The sequence below is a fragment of the Balaenoptera acutorostrata genome, chromosome 12 (assembly GCF_949987535.1).
Source record: "Balaenoptera acutorostrata chromosome 12, mBalAcu1.1, whole genome shotgun sequence".
Lineage (NCBI taxonomy): Eukaryota > Metazoa > Chordata > Mammalia > Artiodactyla > Balaenopteridae > Balaenoptera > Balaenoptera acutorostrata.
Window position 1 is genome coordinate 30,785,783 of NC_080075.1, and position 19,572 is coordinate 30,805,354.

General features: G+C 52.1%; 1 protein-coding gene across 2 annotated transcripts in view; it reads left to right on the top strand.

The window, feature by feature from the left end:
• Positions 1-793: 793 nt before the first annotated feature.
• The window catches only part of RAB11FIP5 (RAB11 family interacting protein 5), a 37,119-nt gene continuing 18,340 nt past the window's right edge, over positions 794-19,572 (top strand). Inside the window, exon 1 of one of the 2 annotated variants that reach the window (XM_007183994.2) lies at positions 794-1,851. In XM_007183994.2, the coding sequence (XP_007184056.2) occupies positions 1,421-1,851 (431 nt within the window). In that variant the 5' untranslated portion in view covers positions 794-1,420. The remainder of the gene's footprint in view (positions 1,852-19,572) is intronic. The other variant, XM_007183995.2, reaches the window with a different exon arrangement.

Below are 19,572 nucleotides of genomic sequence, written 5' to 3' on the forward strand. Positions count from 1 at the left end.
TTGCTTTTCTCATAAGCGTTTCTGTCCCATTTGATTTTTTTACTTTATTATTTTGTTTTTAGCTGTGTGTTACATGTTTTTTAAAAAATACTATTTTTAATACAGGCTCTGAAAGTTAAAAAGAAAAGTACAGACTTTGGGGTCATCTGTGTGGATTCACATCCCACCTCTGCCAGTTACGGATCTTGGGCAGGTTAACCTCCCTAAGCTGCAACTTTACCTTCCTGAAAATAAGGATAAAAACCATACTCACCCCACAGGGTTGTTTTGGGGATAAAATGAGGTAACGCATGCAAAGTACACGGACCAGCATTGGCCGAAATTCAGCATCTGTAATTATTAACCATTGTTATCATTACTAATAATAAACCAAGCGTGCAAGTAATACCCAGGGCTTTGCACATAGTAGGCACTTAATGGGTGTAAGTAATTGTTTAAAACCTCCACCAGCGCCTATAATTTCCCCCAACTCGTGACGCATAAGCCCCAGCGGTCCGAGTGAACACTTAAATACTGATGTGGTTACTCATTTATTCATCACTCTGTTCTCCGCCGCAGTGTCCGCAGAGGGCGAGCCCAGCTCCCTGGACTCCCGCGCCAGGTTCTGGCTGCACACGTGATTCCTCCCGCGCGCGGAGGTGGGAGACAGCGGCAGCTCACCCGCTTTCAGGTCGCTGATGCGGGGCCATCACGTGGCGTAGCGTGAATCACTTCTGGTTTCACGCTGGCATCTTCCCAGGCAGGGGCGGGCTGGAGGAGGGGGAGTGCCCCTCGAGACTGGGGAGCAGCCCGGGTCCGCATCGCTCCCACTTGCCAGCGCCAAGGGGATGGCCATGCCGGGAGGGACGGGGCGGGGCAGTTTTAGGGCGACAGCTTTCCGGAGCAGGGACGTCTTGAAGGACGACTTGGGATTGGCCGGGAGACGCGGAGCGGGCATTTCATACCCGGCCGAGGGTGCCGCGCTGCCCGCAGGCGAGGCGGGGTTTCCTGGGGACCAACGCGGGAGCCCCCCCTCCCCCCGCGGAGGCCTTGCGCCCCGCCCACGGTCCTCGCGGCGCTCAGCGACCCTCCAGCTCCAGGCTGGTCTGCAGCAGCCCGGGCGAAGGCGTGGGGGCCACCGTCCTCTAGCTCTGCCGCACCTCCGCGCGGGTACGGGTTAGGTCGCGAGCCGCGGGACGCCGGCCGCTAGGCGGGGCGGGAGGCGGGGCGCTGACGTCGCGGCGCGGCCGGCGGCCGGGAGGCGGGGAGGCGGCGGCCGGCTCGGCCCAGCCCAACCCGCAGCTGCGGCGGCCGAGCCTGTGGGCGGCGGCGGCGGTCCGAGCCGGCTCCTGACTGCCCTCCGCCGCTGCCCAGTTTCTCACTTGGTCCGGGTGTCCACGCCTGGTTCGGCCAGCCCTCACCCGCCGCCGCTTCCCCCGCCATGGCCCTGGTACGGGGCGCCGAGACGGCGGCTGGGCCCTCCCGCTGGCTACCCACGCACGTCCAGGTGACGGTGCTGCGGGCCCGCGGGCTGCGAGGCAAGAGCTCGGGCGCGGGCAGCACCAGCGACGCGTATACGGTGATCCAGGTGGGCCGTGAGAAGTACAGCACGTCGGTGGTGGAGAAGACGCCGGGATGCCCTGAGTGGCGCGAGGAATGCTCCTTCGAGCTGCCGCCCGGCGCCCTGGACGGCCTGCTGCGGGCGCAGGAGACCGACGCGGGGCCGGCGCCCTGGGCCGCGGGCTCCAACGCCGCCTGCCAGCTAGTGCTTACCACCATGCACCGCTCGCTCATCGGCGTCGACAAGTTCCTGGGCCAGGCCATGGTGGCGCTGGACGAGGTCTTCGGCGCAGGCCGCGCCCAGCACACACAGTGAGTGAGGGGCGCGCGGGAGCGGAAACGGTTAAGGGCCTTGCGGGGCGGGGCTGGGGAGACGCAGGACCCCGAACCTCGGCCTGGGCGGTGCGCCCTTTTGCCTAGCGCTCAAGGGCGTAAACCGACAAGTTGGTTCTTCGCATATCGGGGTCTCCTTCCGATCCCCAAATGTGCGTTGGGCTGTGCTTGGCCGCTGGTGGGTCCTTGGAAGGCGGGGGGGAGGTGAGAATGGTGGCCTACTGTTAGGAGTAGATTGTCAAGTAAAGTTAGGAGTGGGATCCAGAGGCTCTTGGGCTGTGGGAACCTCAAGAAGGAAAATCTTGGGGCCATTCCTAGGGCCTCCGGGCCTGTTTTACTTTCCTCGAAGGGGAGGGAACTGCCTTCGGGTCCACACCAGGCCTGTAGGGGAATAGGGAGGCCCTGCCTCACCCTGTGGGGGAAAGAAGGTGCAGGGTTGTCCTCGAGGAGGGCAGAGGTTGAACGGAGGCGCCCCACCAAATCTAGAGACTGCAGAGGGCATCTGCTTCTTGCCTGGTACTCGGATGCCCTCTGTTGCTTAGAGACGCCCCCGATTCTTCCCTTCTGTGTCTCTGGTCTGAGAACAGGAGACCCTCTAAGTAAAGGAAGGAAACGCTTTAATCAGGCTTCAAGCATCTTGCCTGAGGTGGAGGCAGCACGTGCTTAATGGACAGCAGGAGACAATCTCCCAGTCACTTAAACCTAGAAGGGCCAGAGGGTTTACCAGTGGGTTTTTAAAAATCATTTATTTTGGCAGCGTTTAACTTTCCCTGTGTTAAGATCAAGGCTTCAGACTTGGAGCCTCATTTCCTGTTTTGGGCTTGGGCAGGATCCGGAAGGCTGTCCGCAGGGCTGACAACCTGCCGTGGGTCACTCAAGTGGTTAACTGGGGTGACGCCACCCCTAGGCCCATGGGCCCTGGATGGGGAGGGTAAGGGTTTGGGGACAGTTGCTGGAAAGGTTTACCCAAGTGGAATGGCATCCAACTGAGTAAATCTAGGAAGGCTTGCTGGAGAAGGATGAACCTGGTACAGACCCAAATGAAAGCAGGATTTGGATAGAAAAGGATCTGACCTTGAACATTTCAAAAATGTGGGTAGAGAAGGCCTTCATGGCCCTTTGCAGCCTAGGGTGGGAAACGGGTTAGCACAGGGCAGGTTTGGGCAGGGCTGTGACTTAGCTCCATCTCCCCCTCCCCTGGCCTTCTCTCCTTCTCTCATGACTTGCTGTTTGGTTGCTGGGTGTGGATCATGTGGTATAGTTTGGCCCTTGTTTTGTTTTTTTCCTCCCCTTTTCTGTCCTCTCCCTCTTGCCTGGCTCAGGGAGCCCAAGGGGGTGGGGGTGAGGCAGAAAGCTCTCCTCTGGCTCTTGTAGCCCTTTCTTCTTCTGAAGAGGCTCCTGTCCCCAAATTCATTCCACCCCTTTCCCAGTCCTTCAGTCTCCACCTCTCAGCTAATCTGACCCGACTGGTAGATAACACATCTCGGTCTGGGGGTTGGGGGGGGCACTAGAGGGGAGACTAAGGGGCAGACAGAAAAAGTCTCAGCTTGTGGGGAGGGGCTTCTGTGAGGTCAGTGACTTGCGTGGGGTGGGGGAGGGGCTTTAATTTTTTTTCAGTTCCTGCTCTTGCTTTCTTCTTGGCCTCTGGATCTTCCTTAACTGAGCTGTCCATGTCTGTCGGCCCGTGTGCGCCTGTTTGCAGCCAAGGACAGTCCCCTTGATCTGAATGGGAGCCTTAATTTACTTTCTAGAAGTCATCTTTTCCACCAGGATCTTTCCACACCCACCTGGCTGCCTTTCCTCTGATGCATTGACCTGGGTTATTTATAGAACCTGGAGGGGGCAGGAGGAGGGGGACTTGTAGTGGGCAGCAGAAAAGTCTGTGAAATCAGCCTGATCTTTTAGTTTACTGTACCAAACAGCATGCCCACTGACAGAGGGTGAGAGCTGCTGCCCCCACTCCGGTTTGCACCTTCCACCTCTGGCTCTCATGGCCACCCTTGGTGGCCTTTCCTGGAGCACCTTGGTGTGAGCTGCTAAGATAGTGAGTCTGCACATTTTCCAGCAGGGAGAGGACTGGGGTGTGCCCTCCTCAGCTTTGGATAATGGTGGCAGAGAACTCCAGGAGAGCACATGATAGCCCTGTGTTGCCCAGACAGAACTCCACTGGGGAAAGGCAGTCTCACGGTTAAGAGGAGGGGCCTGTTTAGTTGCAGATTCCCTTCCAAACCTGCCACCTTGTGGCCAGTCAAGTAAACTCTTGGTGCCTCAGTTTTCTGATCTGTAAAATGGGGCTAATTTATACCTTGACAGGATTGATGCAATGGATGAAATGAGTATGTAATTAAAGCATCTAGTTCAGTTCCTGCATATGGCTGGTGGTCAGTGAACAGCACTGATGGTGGAGGGAGGTTTTAGTAGCCTGGTAGCTGTGATCTGGGAGATGTCCCCTGTCTCAGAGGAGCCTCTCATGTGATAGGAGGAGGTAATACAGAACTTAGCATAGTCCTGGAAAGCCCCAGGACTATGGTGGCAGGGTACTCACAGAAGTATGAGAGCTCCTCATGAAATGAGCTGGCCCTTCACAGCCCTCCACTACTCTCTTTGCTGCCAGATGCTTGAGAATTTGGGCTCGTCTTGTGAGGCCTCTGCATTTCTGAAGCCACGCTCAGATCAGCTTGCAGCTTTGCAGCTGTCCTCCGTGGCAGGGCAGCATAGTGTTTAAGAACGTGGAGACTGAGGTTTCACTCCCAGTTCTATCACTTACTAGCAGGCAAGTTACTTAACCTGTTTCCTCATTTCTGAAAAGGTAACACATGATAACAATCATAGAGTTGTACAAATTAAATAAGACAGCATCTCTAAAAGCCTTAGTATCATTCTAGACACATAGCAAGCTTTCAAGATATTAGTGTTGGGCTACTCTCAGGGCCCTCCTTATGTGAGGGTGGTGATGATGGGGGCTGGGGTTCTAGGTGCCTCAACAGCCCCTGAAGCTCCTTTGTTAGTGGGGTGCTCTTTGAGGTGAGGGATTTCACTGGAGGCTTCCAACTGATTGAAGAGAAAATTGTCAAAACAACATGTAATACACAAGGAAACTAATTATAACCGTCTCCCCTCAGTAAAGCCATACACGGATCATCATGGGTCTCAAAATCCCAAGAGCTGCTTCTTTCTTTCTTTATTTATTTGGCCATGCTGTGCTGCTTGCAGGATCTTAGTTCCCCAACCAGAGATCAAACCCGGGCCCCTGCAGTGAAAACGCCGAGTCCTAACCACTGGACCACCTGGGAATTCCCTCTTTAGCTTCTTTAGATGCGTCCTTTGTGGTTTTTACTTCAGCACCATCCATAGTACTCCCCAGTGTGTGCTCGTGTGGAGTAAAATGGTCCCTTCTGTAAATAGCCCCCTTCCTGGGCCTGTTGGATGGATGGTTAGAGTCTGGCCCCTTGGGAAGGCCAAGTCTGTGGGCTCAGTTTGGGTTAAAACGTGACCATGGGCAGGCTGCAAGTGTGGCCCCCTAAGAGGCTCTGTCAGCCCTGGTCAGACCTGTCTCATTGATTTTATGAGGGCCTATGGGAGGCCTGTGGCTGAGGAGGACTTAGGTTGGAGACCAGAGCTTTCTGCCTGGCTGGTGGTGGTGGCCTGAGACCTCCTCCAGGAGGGTGGGCTTGGGGGCAATGGGAGAGGCAGCTGAGGCGAATACAGCCTGCTGGCCTAAGGTAGACCTAAAGTGGGCATGGTCTTTGAGGGCTTCCATCTGTCCCTTAGCCTCCAGATGGCCTGTGCATTACTGTTGTAGGTAGATGGTGCATGACCCACAGCCTTATCATGTTTCCAGATGTGACTGCTCCTCAGGAAGCAGCTGAGGCCACGAGGGTCCTTGGCTTTGGCTCCTGCTCCAACCCCCGACCTGGCTGATGGGGAAGTCTGCTTTGGCCGCCGGGAAAGGTGTGGCTGTAGTTAAGAGCAGTAGTTAGGATGGAGGCTGCATCTCCCTGAGTTATGGGGCAGTTTTTATCTGGGGTTGCTTGAGCAGCAGCGTCTGGGGAGTGGGGAGTGACTCTGCCGTCAGACTGAGCGGCTTCCCCTTCCCTCTGCATCTGGCCCCGTTCTCCCCTCCCTGCAGGCAGCCAGGGACAGGCGCAACTCAGCAGAGCTCCATCCTAGCGACCTTGAGGGCTGTCCCTTTCTTCTGATGGGGGCTGTCTACCCTCTTTTTATTGCTGCCACCCTGGTGCTGTGACGCGCTCTCCAGCGGCGCTAAATGGCTGATCTGGCCTCGTCCAGATGTTTCCCCTGCCCTTCCCACCCTGTGCTGGGACAGATAATTAACACAATGACAGGAGCTCTGTGTGCTCTCTGGGAATCAGTGCCCTATTTTTTCCTGTGCAGGGTCGACCTCTGCAAAATAGTGTGGTCATGAAGAAGCTTTGCCCTTCCCCACAGCCAAGTAATAAAAATAAGTCTGTGATGTGGGTCCTTTATGCACCTGGCAGTCCTGTTAAGGAAGAGTCTGATGGCTCTGTCCTTACTGAGCTGGCCTGTGGGGGTGGCCCTGGGCCCAGGTCTCTCTGCAGTGAGCAGGATAAGCAAGTTCAGCTCCCAGGAAGCAGCGTTGCAGAGTTGCCGGGAGGGGCGTTGTCACGGGCCACCTTGACCTTCAGCTGACCCTGGGGGTGGTGAGGGGAAGCACAGCCCTTAATCATTGGAATTCTGATGTCAGAACTGGAAGAGTGCTTAGAAGTGTGGAAATTGAGGCTGGGGAGGGAGGGAGAGTGACAGGCTCTCAGCTACTCAGCAGTTAGGGAGGGTGGGGCTCTGTGTGGTTTCTCTTAGGCCCTGACAGCCTGAAGAGCTGTCGGATTTGGGATAAGGAAGAGATGGCATTTGGGAACCTGAGTGCATCCCAAGGTTTCTGTGGAAGTGCCTGAGGGTTTTTAGGGAGAGAGGGACATTTCAGCTGGGAGGGGGAGGGAGGCTTGGGGCTTCTCTGAGACCTGGAGGGATGCCTAATCCACAGGCCTTTCTGCCTGGGCAGAGGCCACTGGTTGGGTGGGAAGTTCAAAGGAGGGGAGGACATGGACACACCAGCCCACATGCCCAGAGGGTGCAGTCTTATTAGGAGGACGGACCCCCACATTTGGAGGAAGGGCCATAGCCAGCGGCCGTACTTCGGGGCCTAGCCAGGGAGCATTGGAGATGCTCAGAGCAGACGGAAGCCCTGCGCTCAGCTCTGGTCAGGGAAGGCCTCCCTGAGGAGGAGGTGTACCCCGGGCCTGTCAGGCTGGCCATCAGAGATCCCGTCTGCCACCCCACCTTCTCTGAGCTCCCCTGTGGACAGCGTGTAGCACTCCTTTTTGGAGGATTCTCATTGCCTTGTTTGTCTAGCATATCATTTATTAAGCCCTTTTTAGGTGCTGGCACTGTCCTAAGGATTTGACTTACATCAGCTTATAGCAACCCCTGGGGGTGTAGGTATTGTTACTGTGTTCAACGAGTGAAGAAACTGAGGCACATAGAGGTGAAGTGACTTTTTTTTTAAAGATTTTTTCTTTTGATGTGGACCATTTTTAAAGTCTTTATTGAATTTGTTACAATATTGCTTCTGTGTTATGTTTTGGTTTTTTGGCCACAGGGCATGTGGGATCCTAGCTCCCGGACCAGGGATTGAACCCGCACCCCCTTCGTTGGAAGGCACAGTCTTATCCACTGGACCACCAGGGAAGCCCTAAAGTGGCTTTTCTAAAGGCACACAGCACATGGCAGTCAGGATTTGTACCGAGACAGCCTGGCTCCTGATTCTGTGCTCTTCGCCACCATGCTGTAACACCCATCTGAGCCTTCTCCCATGTTTCCCAGGATTCAGCTTTGCATGGAAGTTGGTGCTCAGCAGCTGCCCTCCTTAGGGTTCCTCTCTCCTCCCCAAAGCCCATCTCTGTGGTTAGGCTTGGGGCCTCTGGAAGCATGACCTGCTTCTCCTGTGTGAGGCCTTGGCTGGTAGGGGTAAGTGCATTCAGTCTGTAGCTCCATATCTGGTCATATCTTTCTCAGGGGATGGGGGTGTTGCCTGGTACATTGGGAAAGAGGGTATCACTGCCACTAGACTGTCTCACAGGAGCCATTGGCTTGTGCAGTAGAGCTGGGCTTGGGATCATCAACAGATATAAGACTTCCTGACCTTTCCCAAGAAATCACATGCTTGTTTTACTGTGACAGAACACTCTGAGCCATCCATTCCTCCTCCTACAGTCATGCAGTGGTTTGCTTTTTTTTTTTTTTTCCCCTTTCTTTTGTTCAACATCTAGGAAGCAATTAGTGGGCAACCACTGTGCCTAGGTCAGGGATTTGGAGGAAACATGAGAAAGAAATTATATAGCCCTTTCCGTAGAAGGGCAAAAATATGTTTGAGACAAGACTTAACCCAGGAAGGATAATTAACCAACAAAGCAGCATATACAAAATATGAGCGAAGGAAAGGGTCAGAAGAAGGACCAACTCACCAGGGTTGGAGTGATCAGGGTGGGCTGCCTGTAGGAGGCTGGACCTTGAATGACAGGTGGGACGTGGTGGGGGCTGGGTGAGTTTCTGGGAGGGAGACCCAGAAGGGAGGGAAGGAAGGGAAGGTGAGTGTGGTGGGGCTGAGCCAAGAGAGGGAGTGGAGGGGAGCCAAGCTTAGCTTCCTGTGTGCTTCTCTCAGCAAAACAACCTGACTTTCTTTACTTCTTATTTCTTTTTGAGTAGTTTACCTGGTTCAAAATTCTAAAGATACATAGGGTACACAGTGAAAAACCTCCCTTGTCCTGACCTTGAGTCACCCAGCTCCTCTCTTCAGAAGCAGTCAACATTACCAGTTCTTATATGCTTTTAAAAGCCAATGCGTTATAGATTTCTTCTCCCTCTCCCATTGTGTTTGCACAAGTGCAGCCTTCTTCACACACACAGGTCTGTACCTATGATAAGTCTGGCTTCCCCACACAGGGATATTATTGCTTCTCTCCACCTGTTTCAAGTCTGAACTGAGGCCCTGGCAGGAAGACAGCCACTACTTAGTTTTGTCCTCCGTGACTCAAGACCCTGTTTGGGGTGAATATGGGGCTAGGAGCAAACTGGGGAGGGGAGTTTGGTTAAGTAGACTTTCTTCCTTATTCCCTTGTCTCCCCTGGGAGAGGTCATCCTGCTGGTTTTCTCCTTTCTCTTGGGTAGGGTCATCACTCTTTGGTCCTGGGCCACCTTGCTCCCAGGGGGCTGATGACAGCCTATAAAAGGCCCTGACAGACAGTAAACCCAAATCTTTACATGTGGGTTGGCCTACTTTTCAGAGTGCTTTTCCAGCATCACCTCACTTCCTTCTTCCCTGAGGGCAGGAAGGGTGACCCCCATTTTTACTGATGTCAAGACTGCGGTCTCAGGAGTGGAATGACCGATCCAAGGTCACATGATTCATTCGTGGCAGCCAGATTTCTAACCTCCCGAGCCCAGTGCTTTTTCCCTACATCATGCTTTCAACTATACATACTTCTATTGCTGTGTGGTTAGACTTGTCTCCAAGCAGGCATGGGTCCCTGGCCTCTGTCCGAGGCAAGCTGACAAAGAGACAAACCTTTGGAGCCTACAACAGCGGGAGAGATGAGGACTGGCTGAGATGTTTGTGCCCAGGAGGGAGGGAGGCTGGTCCTGGCTGGGTTCTGAGGGGAGCTGAGCAAGCCATGCCCATGGAGCCAGGGGTAACTAATGAAATGATGGTGCTGGGCTCCAAGGACTGTTGGTGCCGGCACAGAGCCGGAGTAGGTGATAAGAGGCCTGATAAGAGGCACTGTCCTCTCCTGCAGTTGTGTCTGGCTTGCAGTTTTACCGTGATACCAAATCAAAGGCAGGGTGAGGTTGTGAGTGTTGGGAGCCATAAGGGATTGGCCTGCGGCCCACACATCTCCTGTCTGATCGTGTGTGAGGAGGACTGCCTGAGTGGGGGATTTGGAGAGGAGGGAAGGCATCTAGTTGGAGGAGCCTCTGGGGAAAAGGCTCTTCCAGCTGTCTCTTCAAACTCCATGTAATACAGTTTTAGTTGACATTTCTCCCTGCCCCTAACTAGCTTATTTTATCACCCTCCTTTTACAGAGGTGAAGTGGGTGGTTGAAAGCCACTTTGTAAGTCAGATCCAGGACTAGAACCTGGGTCTCCTGTCTTCCAACCCTTGCGTTTTTCCACTATTCCTTTAAAATAATTTTTTTCCACTTATTTTTGGTACTGAAGCTAAGCCCTGCCAATGCCATCTCATTTATCCAGCAGGTGTTAGAAGGTATTCCATATATCAGGCCCTTTCCCTGGGTTGGGGGGCATCAAAGGTGAGTAACATTTTGTGCAGTCAGTAAGCAGTGAGAGCACAGGTGGAGTGGCTCTGCCTGAGTGCCACTGCAGGGGACGAAGAGGGGCGCTTGGAGAAAGGCACTCCGGCCCCTCCTACCTTCCCCATTGCTCCTGTCCTAGTTTAGGCAGGTTTTTTTTTTTTTTTTAAACATCTCCTCTAGACTGTTAGCATAGCTGCTACAGCTTTTTTGTAAGCCAGAATGCCAGTTTATTAATTTGTGATGAGAAATAACTGCTGAGGCACAAGGAGTTGCCTGGGTCAGCCTGGCCGTGGGACCTGTCCTGGGTTGGCCGGCTCTGTGCTGGTTTCTGCTGCCTTGCCTCTCTGCTGCCCCTTTCCCTGCTGTCCTGGGCTCTTCCTACAGCATAGCAGCCATAGGTCTTATCCTTGTTTCCTACCCTGTAGTGCTCTTCCAGGCCCAGAATAAGGCTACAGCTCTTTAGCATGATGTTTGGGGCAGTCTCCTCTGCTCCAAAGCACCTTTCTGCCCATCTTCACCTCTCCAGCCCTGGGCATCTGTGTATTCTGTTCCTCCCACCTGGAATGTCTCTTCACCTGCCTCCTTGCCTCCTGACCCATTGTTCAAGGCCCAGGATGAATGTTACATCTGTCAACGAAAATCATCAATAAGCAACCTATAATAAGAAAAGAAAAGAGTTTTATTTGAGCCAAACTGAGGACTAGCCTGGATGCCCACTTCCCAGATTACTCTGAGAAACTGCTCCAGAGAAGCATGGTTTCCAGCACAGTTTTATATCTTGTCAGAACAAAGAACATTAAATAAGTCAGGGTTACTGTACGTTTCAAGAGAAAACACACACACACACACACACACACACACACACACACACACACACACACACACACACACACACACACAAACCCACCCACCCACCCACCCACCCACCCACCCACCCCAGCATCATGTACACAGCAAGTCAGCATGGCCTTGCACCTGGGAAAGGAGTCTTATCAAAGGAGTACCAGCATTGGTGTCCCAGGAAGATAAGCATTTAATCTTTATTTATTTATTTATTTTTAAAATTTTATTTATTTATTTATTTATGGCTGTGTTGGGTCTTCGTTTCTGTGTGAGGGCTTTCTCTAGTTGTGGCAAGTGGGGGCCACTCTTCATCGCGGTGCGCGGGCCTTTCACTATTGGCCTCTCTTGTTGCGGAGCACAGGCTCCAGACGCGCAGGCTCAGCAATTGTGGCTCACGGGCCTAGTCGCTCTGCGGCATGTGGGATCTTCCCAGACCAGGGCTCGAACCCGTGTCCCCTGCATTGGCAGGCAGATTCTCAACCACTGCGCCACCAGGGAAGCCCTAATCTTTATTTTTAAAGAATGGATATTCTTTACTTTTTGTCAGTGTGTCCTTTTCTCTAATAATTAAAGCAGATGTACAATGTGTGTTTGATAGGCCACAAACAGGCTATTTTAGTTAGCATAAGATTCAAGTTAACTCATAGATAAGCCAGAATGACCTCCCTATATCTCAATATGTGAAAATTTCTTTTATCATGTCCTTCACTGCTCCTCCCGAAACTGTCTTCCCTTTAACCTTCCTGTGCATTTTATTTGTGCATTTTTGTGGTGTTAATCACCTTCTTCCTTTATTTATGTGGCTATCTTATTTCCCCACCAAGATGTAAGCTTCTCGAGGACACTCCCTTTCTTATTCTGGCAAATACTTGGGAAACGTTTTGAGCCTGGCTGAGGCCTCCTCTGGTTGGATGGGATTTCAGTGGCGAGTTCCCTGTGCCTCTGAGACGTTGTGAGTGTCAGGATGGGCTGTCAGGATCTCACATGCCACGCCCTGTGCTGAGGCTACGGAGATGAGTAGATAGTTAGCACAAGGCTCAGGGATTCAACCAGGAGTAGGGCTCAGTCATAGGACAGGGAGAAAAAAGCCTGTGTCCTGGCCAAAGGCTACCCGCTGACCTCCACAGGGATCTAATAGAAAGACCCTGTTAGTCTCAAGTGGGACCAGAAGGGGAGTATAGATGAGTCAATATGTGTTTCCAACCATCTCCAACAGATGCGGGTGCTTTTTTTTTTTTTTTTAATAAATTTACTTATTTTATTTTTGGCTGCGTTGAGTCTTCGTTGCTGTGCGCGGGCTTTTCTCTAGTTGCGGTGAGTGGGGGCTACTCTTCGTTGTGGTGCGCGGGCTTCTCATTGCGGTGGCTTCTCTTGTTGTGAAGCACGGGCTCTAGGCGCGCAGGCTTCAGTAGTTGTGGCACACGGGCTCAGTAGTTGTGGCTCGCGGGCTCTAGAGCGCAGGCTCAGTAGTTGTGGAGCACGGGCTTTGTTGCTCCGTGGCATGTGGGATCTTCCCGGACCAGGGCTCGAACCCGTGTCCCCTGCCTTGGCAGGCGGATTCTTAACCACTGTGCCACCAGGGAAGCCCCACGGGTGCTTTTTAAAAAACATAATCATGATGCTTGTATCACACACAAAATCAGCAGTTCCTTAATAACCATCCAATCAACATCCAGTCCGTATTTAAATTCCCTTAATATCAGAACTATCTCTTCATAGGTGGTTTGTTGAATCAGGATCCAAACAGGGCTCCCTCCCGTACTGTGCCTGGTTGTTAAGTCTCCCAGGGTAACAGTTCCCTCTTGTTTCATACCCTTACCTGATGGAGGAGCTGAATCACTTGTCCTTGAGAACATCCCACATTGTAGCTGATGGGTTTCTGCCAAAGCAGAAATTGCGGGGCCTTGGGAGCCTGGGGAAACGGGGACAGGGTGAACAGTCTCTGAAGGCTTCAGGCCTTTTGAGAGCAAATGATTTCATCAATACAGCGTTGCTTGAAGTGGCTGATGGCTGGCCGGCCTGGATTAGGAATTTGGGTTAGACTGTTATGTCCATCAGAATGTTATGGACAGATATCTTGGTGTCTTCTCCTAGAGTTTTCCCCAGCATCTACTTTTTGAGTTGCGGTCTCTTCCCCTCTGGAACCCTGCAGCCCCTATTTGTACTGACTCCCTAGAGAAGCTGGATGGGGAGAGTGAGGCCAGGAAAGGAGAAATGGATCAGTATGTCTTTCCTTCACGTTGGTTCTTCACTTTTCATTCTAGAAGATTCTCCAGCCAGTACACTGGGCAGCACAACTGTCTTCTCAGGGCCTCTTGGCTTCCTTTGTCTTGGGGTGGGGTTCAATTCCTACAACCGTCAGATTTGCAAGCGCGTCACCCCCAGCATGGTGGGAGCTGTTCCCTAGCCTGAGGTAAGACCTGTCTCTGAAGAGGCCAGGGCAGCCACGGCCAGAAGAGAGAAGCTGCAGACCTGGTGGGCTATGGCCATAGCAGGTAAGGCCCAGGTGAGCACCAGCCCAGTTAAGCTGGAGATCGTGGTATTGGGGACATGAGGAAAACAAGCTACAGGAACAGCCTGCTCCCTGACTGGCAGGTGCACGCAGCTGTTTTTGTTTCTCCGGAGTCACCTTCATTGGCATGCAGGGTGTTTGAGGGTCAGACTGAGCACTGTGGCGTGACGCTCGGGAGCCGCAGGGCCTTTGGCCAGTTTCTCGCGCCTTACCAGGCCCCTGCAAGGCCCTCTCATACCCAGTGGGACATGAGGTGCAGTGTCTGTCATCTGATTTGAGATCTCAGCCTGGGAGCCGTGCGTTGGGGCAGGAAGGGGAAGACATGCACTCAGGCGTGTGTTTTGCAGTGAGCCTTACAGAGGCAGCGCGTCCCAAGCAGTGAGAGTGGCACCGTCCAGCTCCTTCTCTGGGAACTACATTCAGCGCCTCACATCAAGCCCTTGCCTTAGCTTTGAACTGTATCTGTAAGCGTCTGTGCTTTATCTTTATTTATTTTGTGCATCCATTAGCAAGATGTATCCTAAGGTAACTGCTTCTTCACTTTATGCCATTTCAGCTTACAAAAGGTTTCATAGGAATGCTCCACTTTTGGATAGCAGGGGAAACCTGTAACTTTAAAGTTCAAAGTAGTGATGAGTATAAACAATATTTTGCGACATCTGCAGCAACTGTAATGTGGTGTGAAAATATCGGTTTCTCTTGGTGACTTATTCATAGGTACTGCTGCTGTACCACTACTGTTGCAAAAATTCATAATTGAAAGCAATACTAAATTTCAGTTAGAGATTAGGGGAAATAAAGATGTAATTTTTCTCCCGTCTAACACAGACCCCCTGTTTTAGAGAAATCCTTTGGTTGTTCAGGGACATGGGGTTTCTGGGCCCGGGTATGTGGTGTGTTGTACTTGCAGAGGGAGGCATTCTAGTGCAGTGATCAAGGCCGGAGGCCCTGGAGACAGGGAGCCTGGGTTCAAATCCTGGTTCCCTGTGTACTGAAAAGAAGCATCTGACTTAACCCTATGGACTTCTCTCTGCCCTAGTGTTTGCATCTGCAAAAATATATAAGAACTAACATTTGTGTGGTGCTTCCTGTGTACCAGGCCCTGTTCTGAGTGCTTCACATGTAATCTATGCAATTGTCAGAGTGGTCTTGTGAGGGGATTGGACACCCATTACTCCCATCTTATAGGCAGGTGTGGAAATGCAGAGAGAGACTGGGTGACCCACTCCAGGTCGCACAGCTGGCGTGTGGTGGGCTGGGGCTTACGCCAGGCAGCCTGGCTCCAGAGTCCATGCTCGAGCCACTCTCGAGGTCTGCTTCCCACACCTGCCTCCTGGGGCTGTTAAGAGGACGACTGGGATCTGATTTGGTGTGTTGAGTGCTTAGTATAGCGCCTGCACACAGTAGGTGCTAAAAGAGAGGTATGGTTGTTAATGGTGATAAGATTAGTGCCCTAGTGATGGGCTAGAGTGGGGTCAACACCTGACCTCCATTCAGGAAGTGGGCACTTCCCAGATCTGGTTGGTGTATTCTGTCAGGGAAGTTACTGAGATTCTTTGCTGAGGAATGGGGGATGAGGGCTTCAGGGTTAAAGAAGGTGCCCTTTTGGAACTGTCTGTCCCCATGAAGCCTGGCACATGGCTCCTTCCTTTTTGGGGACAGGGGGCACCCTCTTTGCTCTGGGAGCTTCTGGTCTCACGGTTAAGACCTGTGGGTTTGTGATGATAGAAACATTACACAGTTGTTCAGTTGTGAACAGGGACAAACAAGTTGCTAAGTTAATTCATAGATTAATTTGTTAGTTCATTGAAAATATATTTGAGTGTCCGCTATTTTAAGTCTGGTGACACACAGACGAGCAGAATAAAGTTCCTGCCTGTAGAGCAGGGGAAGACAGGCATTAAACAGCCGTGTATACATACATCATTTTACTGTGTGGGATACACACACACACATACACACACACCCTGTGTCAGGTAGTATTAATTATGCTAAAGAAATAAATTGGGTAAGGGGCAGCTGTAGTTGGGGTACTCAGGGAAGACTGAGGAGGTTCAGATGAACTGAGACCTGATGTGAGTGAGTAAGTGAGTGAACTGTGGCCTGAAGATCTGGGCCTGTGTCTCAGGCAGAGGGAAAAGCAAGAGCAGTTCACTGGAGATGGGAACACTGAAGGCCAGTGTGGGATGAGAAATGCAGAGAATCAGAAGAGCCGGCACCCAAAGGATGAGCCCTTTCCGCCATGCTGAGGAGTGGGGTGTGATGTGCTCCAGTTTCACCTACCTGCTGGGTGAAGCATGGATGGCAGGGAGGCAGGTGAGCAGGGAACTGTAATGTTCAGCAGGGAGATGTTGGTGGACTGTACTATAGGGTGACAGTGGTGAGAGGGGTTGAATTCTGGGTATGATTGGTTGGTAGAGCTAAGTTTAGATGTGGGGTGTGAGGGGGAAAAAGAGACAAGGATGGTTCCTGGGTTAGGGGTGTGAAATAAATGATGTGTGGAGGCTTAGGAAGGGGCACCATTATTTGGATCTTAAGCTGAACTTTGCACTGATAATGTTACCGAACTGAACTCAGGTCTGCTTGCCTGACGCGTAGCAAAGCCAATCTACTGACACTGAGTTGTGGTGAAGGAAAGTACAGTGTTTATTTGCAGGGCACCAAGCAAGGAGAATAGGCAGCTCATGCTCAAAAGACCTGAACTCCCTGATGGCTTTCAGGCAAGGATTTTTAAAGACGTGCTAGGGGAGAGGGTCGTAGGATGCCTGATTAGCTCATGGACCTTCTTCTGGTTAGTTGGTGGTGAGGTAACAGGATGATGTTTTGGGATTCTCAGTCATCAACCTTCTGGTTCCAACCAGTCTGGGGTCTACGTGCTTGTGGTCAGCAAGTCGTCACCATCCTCTACCAGGTTGGGGAGGGGTCTTAGTTTCTGCAGAACGTCTCAAAGATAGGCATCAGATTGTTATCTACATCCCTTCTGGAGGAACTCCTGAAGTCTTGCAGCTCTGTTGTTCTAATCATTAACTACTTGAGTCTGCTCTTTGGAACTCAGGGAAGGCCTAAGAGACTAAAGCCTTTTTTTCTTCTACAAACAAGAAACAGGGGGCACAGAGGGGCTTTTGTGTCCCAGAAGGCCCCGCAGAGTCCTGCTTGGTTTCAGTTTCTCTTTTTCTTTGATACTCCTCAATCCTGAGGGGAACAGGGGCAGGACAAGGAAGGGAATAAAGTTTTGGATAGAGAGATTAATCATAAACTCAGCAGGTTAACTCAGTTTTAAGGGGACCAATTTCAATAAGAACTGGAGACAAGTCAGGTGTGTGCCTGGGCCTGGGGCTCTCAAGGGCCCAGCACCCCCAGAGTGACAGGAGCCACCTGGCACTTAACATGTGTGTGTTTGACATCTGCCCTAGGTCTGCTTCTCAGAGTGTTGAACTTTTTCAGTTATACTATGTGGCAGCTGTTAGCTAGCCCAGCTCCGTTTACTGAGAAATGGGTGGAGAGCTGGGTATGGTGGGCCTGGGAGCCCCACTAGCAGGAATAACTAGGGCCATAATCTTGGTAACAGGTGAGGCAACTACCTCCTCCCTTTATCCCCCCTTTGTCCTCTGCCCCTGCAGAGGGTGGGGGTGGGGCTGGTCCCGCAGGGTAGGAGGCTGAGGGCTCCTAAGTCCACACTGGGCCTGCTGAACTTTGTCAGGCAGAGGGAGCCTGGGGGAGGTACGGCGGCTGAGCAAGGGCCCTTTTAGAGCTTTTCTGTGGTTCTGCATCTGCTGGGGGAGGCTTGACTGCTCTCAGACATGGTTTTAATGGCCTGGGGACAGGACAAAACCCCGAGGTTCCCTTAGTGACCTTTCAGGGCTCCATCCTCCTGGGATTATGCCAACCCTTTGAAGGGCCCAGCACCCCCAGAGTGACAGGACGTGGGTGCTGGGCCTTCATACGCCACCTCCTTGCCTCTTTGGGCCTCTGTGGTGTACCTTTTCCAGCCTCTGTCTTCTCAGGGTGTCCGGAGGCCCAACGTTTGCATTCAGCTTGATGACAAATGCTGTCCCTCGAAGGTTAAGACCGTGGGCTGGGAGTCAGGCATCTTCATGTTCAAGTCCCAACTGTATCCCTTACTAGCTGTTTGACCTTGGGCAAGTCACAAACCTTCTCTGTAACTTAGTTTCCTCATCCACATAGTGGGGATAATGGATCTCATCTCCTGGACTGTGTGGATAGTAAAAGAGGTACAGAGTTTGGCACACAGTGAGCATGCAGTAAGTCTAGCTCTGCTGATTCTCTAGCACCAGTCATTTGTCCCGCCTCTCAGGTGTGGTCCACAGGCCAGCAGCCCTGGCATCCCCTGGAAGCTGGGTAGAAATGGAGCCTCTCAGGCCCATCTGCACCCATTGCATCAGAATCTGCATTTTTACCAGACTCAGCGATCCGTTTGTACTTTGCAATTTGAGAAGCGCCGTTGTACGTCACTCCTGAAGAGCAGCGTCTGTAGCGGCACATACCTCTTCCACGCAAGGAATTCTCTCTTACTGCTCCTTTCCTGACGGAGCATGTCTTGGCTGCAGTCATACCTGGGACAAGTCCCAGATAATGATCATCTTTGCCAAAACCTGTTTCCTGAGCACATGCTTCCTGGGCTTTGGAGAGTGCAGGTGCTCAGACAGTGCAAGGGTTGAGGTGGGTGCCATGTAGGTGGAACAGTTCAGTACCTGCAGTGAAGGATGTGCAGGTTGTTGTTTTACATGCTGTCGGGGCCGAAGAATCTAGGCTTTGAGAGCTGAGTGGGTGTCAGGGAAATTGTACTGGGGCAGAATCACTGTCCTTCCTGTCCTGGTGAGTGCTGTTTCAGAAGCAGCTTTGTGGAACAGAGGCCTTGTTCATTTCAGCACTCTTTTTTCATAGAAAGTACTTATTGATGCCTGGCCCTCCCCCATGTATGTGTTCCTTTGATAATTTGTCCCGGGTTGGGGGGAGGGGGGAGGGATGAGCGTTTCTAGGGTCAGTTCTCTCAGAAGAAGTGGGTTCAGTGGACTTTGGAAGGCAAGCCTTGGCTGGGTAGGGGAGAGACGCAGGTTTCTTCTGTGTAACAATTGAGTGTCCTTGATGATGCACCCAGGTGGAGGGAAAGTTGGCCTCTGATCCATGAAGGGATGTAGAGCAGGCAGGGGACCATCCTACTGTGGTTCTCACACTGGGTCTGGTGAATTCAGTCACCTGAGGAGGTACTCCCTTCCACCTTAAAATATAGATTTCTAGGCCTGGCCCTTCTAATTCAGTAGGTTTTAGGTTGTATCTTAGTATGAATAGATAAAAAAGAAATCCCACACAGATGCATGCAGGTTCGGGTGCCGCAGCTCCAGGGCTCTGAAGATAAGTCTGTCTCGTGAGCCACCATCTAGATATGTGCTGGGGCCGTGGTCAAATCCTAATTGGTTTTGGCCAGGTCTCAGCCACGGATGGGAGTGACAGGCCTTTGTCCACAAGCTGTTGGTTGTGTGGCCTTGCCGTTGCCATCTCAGCCTGTCACACTTCTGGGAGAAGCCCTGCTCCAAGTAGCTGGCGGGGTCCAGTGAGTCCTGCCCCTGACCAATAGGGAGACAGATGGCGACAGTGACTGAGGGTCCAGAGGCAGGTCCCAGCCATTCTCAGCCTCACTCCGCTCTGGATGGGGGAATCTCAGAAAATGGTGAGGAAAGTCTTCTTTTCCCTCCTGGCCTCCCTGAAAAGCAAGTCCAGAGAAGAACCCCAAATTCCCTGGGGAAGAGCAGGAGAAGCAGAAATGACCTTATGGGGAGGGGGTTGGGAAGGGCAGGGGACAAGGATCCTTTGGGCCGAGGACCTGCGCCTCAGCTGGGCTAGTAATGTAATGCATCCTCTTTCATCGAGGGGTCGGAGGGAGAGGCGAGGAGCCCATTCTGTCTCAGCCAACTGAGAGGATAAAATAGGAACGGGAATTTTCTTTTGTCTCTTTTTCCTATTACGACAGTAATATAT